Below are 6176 nucleotides of genomic sequence, written 5' to 3'. Positions count from 1 at the left end.
AATATTTTTTTTAGCTTCACGCTGTATTCCGCATTTAGCAGGATTAGCAGAGGGATCCTAATGTTAAGAGTTCTGCTCCCCACTTTTCGGAAAATATTGGAGGCATTGCGTGTTGAGTGGCGGACACCAGAGCTAAGAAATGAGAATTTTATTTAAATATTTCGTTTTCTTGAATGAAAATCGAACTCCCAACCCGTCACATATGTACACAGTCACACGTTTGTGCCCATGCGCCATGCCCGGCCTCTTTTACTACTACTGGCTTTTATAATTATTTCTTAAATGATAAAACTGTGAAAAATTATAATATCCATATTGTTATTATTCCTTGGCGATAGACTTATATTCTGTTCACGTACCGCGGATACACGATAAAAGGGTTTCACATTGGGATTTGTTGAGTTTTAATAATATTAAGAATATTATTTAGTTCATTAAAATAGTTGAGGTCGTCGTGGCGTAGAGGCACAAGGGTGTGACTGTAAACGCGAGGGTTGTACGTTCGATTCCCACTCGCAGGAATGGAACATGTTATAATTTTATTTCCTCAATCAAGTACGGGGCGAAGCGCCGCGTTGAGTACCATCACTCAGCACACAATGCCCCCAGAATTTCCAGGGAAAGTGAGGAATAGAAGTGTTTTAACGGGAACGAAGTGTAACACTAGGTACCTTCTGCCTACCCTGCTATATATGGGATATAAGCTAAAAAGAAGCGAATAAAATTTCAAGGCTTTCGCGACGTAGTAGGACAACATCTAACTATAAATTGTGGCTTGATGAAGAATCGACTTGCGCTCGCGCATAGGTCAAACCGGTCGGTCAGTCGTTTCTTGTAACACACGCGAAGCGCATGTCTTTCGCTTGCTTGTCGCTCGCTTGCTTATATCGCTAACGCCACGTGCTTCGTTACTTAACACATAGTACACACATTCTATACTGGTGACCCCTAGTTTGGACAATGTCTGTTGAGAAAACGGTGAAAAGCGCAACCGGACCACGCCCGGCAACCAGTGCTGGGGCACGGTCGATAGAAAATGTCGATGTGTTTCGTGTTGGTGTCAAGGTGCCACCATTTTGGCCAGAGGAGCCAGATATATGGTTTGCTCAAGTAGAAGGACAGTTTGCGATATCTGGAATTACTAGTGATGTGACTAAATTTAATTATGTAATTGGACATCTCGATAATCAACATTCCAGGGAAGTGAAAGATATTATCGTAAATCCACCACCGACGGAAAAATATGAAAAATTAAAGTGCGAATTAATTAAAAGATTGAGTGCTTCGAAAGAAAATAAAATTAAACAATTATTAATGCACGAAGAGCTTGGGGACCGAAAACCTTCCCAGTTTCTGCGACATCTGCAAAGTCTGGCAGGATTAAATGTTCCCGACGATTTCTTAAGAACGATATGGATAAGTCGTCTGCCACATGGTATTCAGACAGTGTTAGCTGGACAAGCCAGCACAGCTTCACTCGAAAACTTGGCGGATTTAGCTGACAGGGTGAATGACCTCGCCTCATCTACTCCAAAGGTAGCCACCGTTAGTGAAATACCAAGATCTATCGTTAGTGACTTGGTGAAACAAGTGGCAGAACTGCGCAAAGAAGTACAGAGACTATCGATGGGTAGAAATAGCCGAAGCCATTCGCGTTCGAGACCGAATCGTACATCCAGACAGCGATCACTCTCAAATTACCGCAAGTTCCCAATTTGCTGGTATCACGATAAATTCGGCAGTAAAGCTACAAAATGCGTGCGACCGTGTGACTACAAGCAGTCGGAAAACTCGAAGGGCAGTCGGTAATGGCGACTGACGATTGCCTTTCATCCTCCACTGGTCGCCTGTTCGTCACGGACCGGACTTCAAAGATGCAGTTTCTGGTTGACACTGGAAGCGACCTGTGCGTTTTTCCAAGATCGGCAGTGCGTGATCGTCGTGCTCGAAGTGACTATAATTTGTGTGCTGCAAACGGTTCCACTATAAATACCTATGGTTTTATTCATTTAAATTTAGATTTTAGTTTACGTAGAATTTTTCCTTGGCGTTTCGTAGTAGCGGACGTCACAAAACCAATTATTGGCGTAGATTTTTTAAAATATTATAATTTAATTGTAGATTGTCGTCATAAAAAATTAATTGATAATTTAACTTCTATTTCTGTTATTGCTACTGTAATTAATTGTAATAATATTTCTTCAGTAAAAGTGGTAACAGGGGAGTCGCAATTTCATAAAATTCTTAATGAGTTTCCACAAATTACACGACCAGCTGGCATACATAAAAACATTACGCACAACACACTTCATCACATACACACGACACCAGGCCCCCCAGTTTGCTCTCCACCTCGCCGCTTAGCACCAGATAAACTGAACATTGCTCGCAAAGAGTTTCAAGCTATGCTGGCTAATGGCACAGCTAGACCATCTAACAGCCCATGGTCCTCTCCACTCCATCTAGCTCAAAAAAAGGACAACGGATGGCGTCCGTGCGGTGATTACCGCAAATTGAATGCCCGTACCGTGCCTGACAGGTATCCAATAAAGCATATTCACGATTTTACGCATAACATATCAGGTTGTACCATATTTTCTACTTTAGATTTAGAAAAAGCTTACAATCAGATACCTGTCAGCCCCGAGGACATTCCGAAGACTGCCATCACGACACCTTTCGGTTTATTTGAATTCCCGTTCATGACATTTGGACTCCGAAACGCGGGGCAGACATTTCAGCGTTTCATCGATGAAGTTACTAGGGGGCTGGATAATGTATACTGTTATCTAGATGACTTCCTAATATTCTCACGCACTGAGGTTGAGCACGAAGAGCACCTACGCCAAGTCTTCACAAGGCTTGAAAAATATGGTATCTTGGTGAACACCTCCAAGTGTGTTTTTGGTGTGAAGGAAGTAAATTTTCTAGGTTATAGCATTACAGCGCAGGGATGTAGACCCCTGGATAAAAAGGTCCAGGCCATTCGCGAGTTTCCAGTTCCATCTAATGTCCGTCAGTTAAGGGCATTCCTGGGTATGCTAAATTTTTATAGAAGATTTCTTCCTCAGGCAGCCCAAATTCAATCTCCATTACATGCACTACTTACAGGGTCAGTAAAAGGATCTCAACCTGTCACGCTTACTGGGGAACACTTAGCAGCGTTTTAAGCTTGTAAAGACGGCCTTTCTGACGCCGCTTTATTAGCACACCCAGACTGCAGTGCAAAACTAGCTGTAGTGACTGATGCTTCTGATAGATCTCTCGGTGCAGTACTGCAGCAGTTCAAGGAAGGTGCATGGCAACCACTCGCCTTTTTCTCCAAGAAGTTAAGCCCATCGCAGGTTAAATATTCGCCATATGACAGGGAACTTCTTGCCATTTATGAGGCAATTAAATATTTTAGGTATATGCTTGAAGCTAGGCATTTTGTTGTTTATACTGACCACAAGCCGATCAGTTTTGCGTTCCATGACAGGAAAAATAACTGTTCGCCGAGGCAGTACAGACATTTAGATTTTATATCTCAATTCACGACGGACATCCGCCACATATCTGGCAAGGATAACGTGGTTGCTGATGCCCTGTCGCGAGTTGAGGAACTATCAGAGCCGGTGGACCTCAAGGTCTTAGCTGAATCTCAAGTAGATGATCCTGAGCTTAGCAAACTTATTTGCGGAGAGTCATCACTTCGCCTCAAGCAATTGAGAATTCCTAACTCTCGAGTAGACCTCTTTTGTGATGTGAGTACATCTTCAGCTCGACCTTTTGTCCCTAAGGACTTAAGAAAAAAGTTGTTCGACAGTCTTCATAGTCTAAGTCACCCAGGTGCTAACGCAATGGCTAAGCTAGTCGCCGAGCGATTTATTTGGCCTGGAGTACGTAAAGACTGTCGTGAATGGTCCCGTCAGTGTGCGGCATGTCAACGTGCAAAGGTAAGTCGCCATGTGTCATCTCCCTTAGGCACTTTCGATCTACCTCGCGCGCGATTTGCCTTTATTCACATTGACATCATAGGACCTCTTCCTATCTCACAGGGATATCGCTACTGCTTCACTGATGTGGATCGTTTTACCCGCTGGCCGGAAGTCACGCCTATGGCGGATATCACGGCTGAAACAGTTGGGAAGGCGTTAATATCCTGGATATGCAGATTTGGATGTCCTATGGATATTGTCACTGATCGCGGGCGACAGTTTGAATCCGCACTTTTCCAATACCTTGGAAAAATGATCGGATTTAAACATCGCAAAACAACCGCGTATCACCCAGCATGCAACGGGCTAGTGGAACGATTTCACAGGCAGTTAAAGGCAGCAATAATGTGCCACGCAGATACGAATTGGGTGGATACATTACCATTGGTATTACTTGGCATACGTAGTGCATTTAAAGATGACCTTCGATCATCATCCGCTGAGCTAGTTTACGGCGAGCCATTGCGTTTACCTGGAGAGTTCTTCCAGGCCGCAGCTCCCCATTCCACGGATTTGTCGGAGTTCACTTCACGTCTTCGCCAATTTGCCTCAAGGCTGCAGCCCTCACCAGCTGCGCGGCATAGCAAAGGCAAAATTTTTATCTTTAAGGATCTGTCTTCATGTACTCACATTTTTCTTAGGGATGATTCTTTACGTGGTGCTTTACAACCACCTTACACCGGCCCCTACGAAGTTCTAGAACGTGGTGATAAAACATTTAAAATATCCATAAAAGGTAAAACCGTGACAGTATCAGTAGACCGCATCAAACCAGCCTACATACTGTCCGATCCTTCTCCCAATCCTATTCCCACGCCTACTCCTAAATCCAATCCTGATTTTTCTTCCAATGCTCCCATTCAAGATGGCTTAAAGCGAACTCGCTCAAATCGAATTGTTCGGTTTCCCGATTATTATCGCCCTTGACAGTCTCTGGCGGTGGGTGGTGTGGCTTGATGAAGAATCGACTTGCGCTCGCGCATAGGTCAAACCGGTCGGTCAGTCGTTTCTTGTAACACACGCGAAGCGCATGTCTTTCGCTTGCTTGTCGCTCGCTTGCTTATATCGCTAACGCCACGTGCTTCGTTACTTAACACATAGTACACACATTCTATAAATGTTTTCACATTTAAATATTTTCACTTCTCAGCTCAGGTAAAATGAAATGCGCTATTAAGTTCCAATAATCAACTCGAATATCTTAAATTTGTACAGAAAATACACAATTACACTAGTTCTCACGTCAAACGACTCTACAGTTGCTATAAAAAAATATTCCTCATAATTTATTCCATTAATCTGGTGCGGAATGATAAAGTTAAACGAGTTCTCATGAAATAACATTCACTCGAAAGTAGCACAAATTCTAAAGCAGTTCTTATTAAAGCAATAACGAAAATTTCTGCAGCCTGCTCCCGCTCCACGGGTACGAGTATAAGCAGTTAACGACGATTCATATTTTATTAACCTAATTATTTATTTGAGAGTTAATTGTAATCATTATCTTAATCTTAATCGTGTGATAATTTTATTGTTTTGGAGTTGGAGATTTAATTAATTGGACGAGTATAAAAATAAATGTTAATAGATAAATGATTATTATTCTTCTTCTTCCTGGCATTAATCCCGGCTATTACCAGGGTCTGCCTTCCTACTCAACCTACTCCACTTTGCACGATCTTTTGCGTCCTCGGTGGTTAGACCATTGGCTCTCATGTCCTGCATCACGACATCCAACCAGCGCTTCCTTGGGCGTCCAGCCCCAGGAACTGGTATAGCAAGGCACTTGCGTCCGACATAGTTCTTAGGCCGGCGCGTAACGTGGCCAAACCATCTCAAGCGACGCTCTTGGAGCTTATCCGCTAAGTCACGGACCCCAAGACTACCTCGAATGAATGTGTTGCGTATGCGGTCAGACCGCGTTAGGACAGATTATATAAGTATTTATTACATACATATATATATTTTTAATTTAATTACATTTATATTTTCATTCCTTCGCTCTGGTATCGAGGCAAAGCGCGGCGTTGGGTTACGCCACTCAACACGCAATGCCTTCAGAATTCGGCGGTCACAAAATCGAAGTCGAAGTTTTCAAAACAAAGATGATTCAGTTAAACAATCTGTAGTTTAATTTTACATTACCATTTACATGTTAACTTAAATAAAGAACTACACAAAAGAAATAAACCAAAGAAC

At 42.8% G+C, this 6176-nt stretch overlaps 1 protein-coding gene across 1 annotated transcript; it reads left to right on the top strand.

Moving 5' to 3' along the window:
• The first annotated feature begins 775 nt into the window (after positions 1-775).
• On the top strand, positions 776-1816 carry LOC146539527 (uncharacterized). The gene has a single exon (XM_085208268.1). It carries the CDS (start codon positions 961-963, stop codon positions 1807-1809), a length of 849 nt encoding a protein of 282 aa, XP_085064394.1. The 5' UTR covers positions 776-960; the 3' UTR covers positions 1810-1816.
• Positions 1817-6176: the final 4360 nt, after the last annotated feature.

This window comes from Heliconius melpomene, chromosome 4 (genome assembly GCF_056956725.1).
Source record: "Heliconius melpomene rosina isolate 202511_hmr_F chromosome 4, ASM5695672v1, whole genome shotgun sequence".
Classification (NCBI taxonomy): Eukaryota; Metazoa; Arthropoda; class Insecta; order Lepidoptera; family Nymphalidae; genus Heliconius; species Heliconius melpomene.
The sequence above is the reverse complement of the archived record's forward strand: the minus strand, read 5'-3'. Positions and strand labels throughout refer to the sequence as shown.

Coding starts and splice junctions, on each gene's coding strand:
- LOC146539527 (XM_085208268.1), top strand. CDS start 961: ATGTCTGTTGAGAAAACGGTGAAAAGCGCAACCGGACCACGCCCGGCA.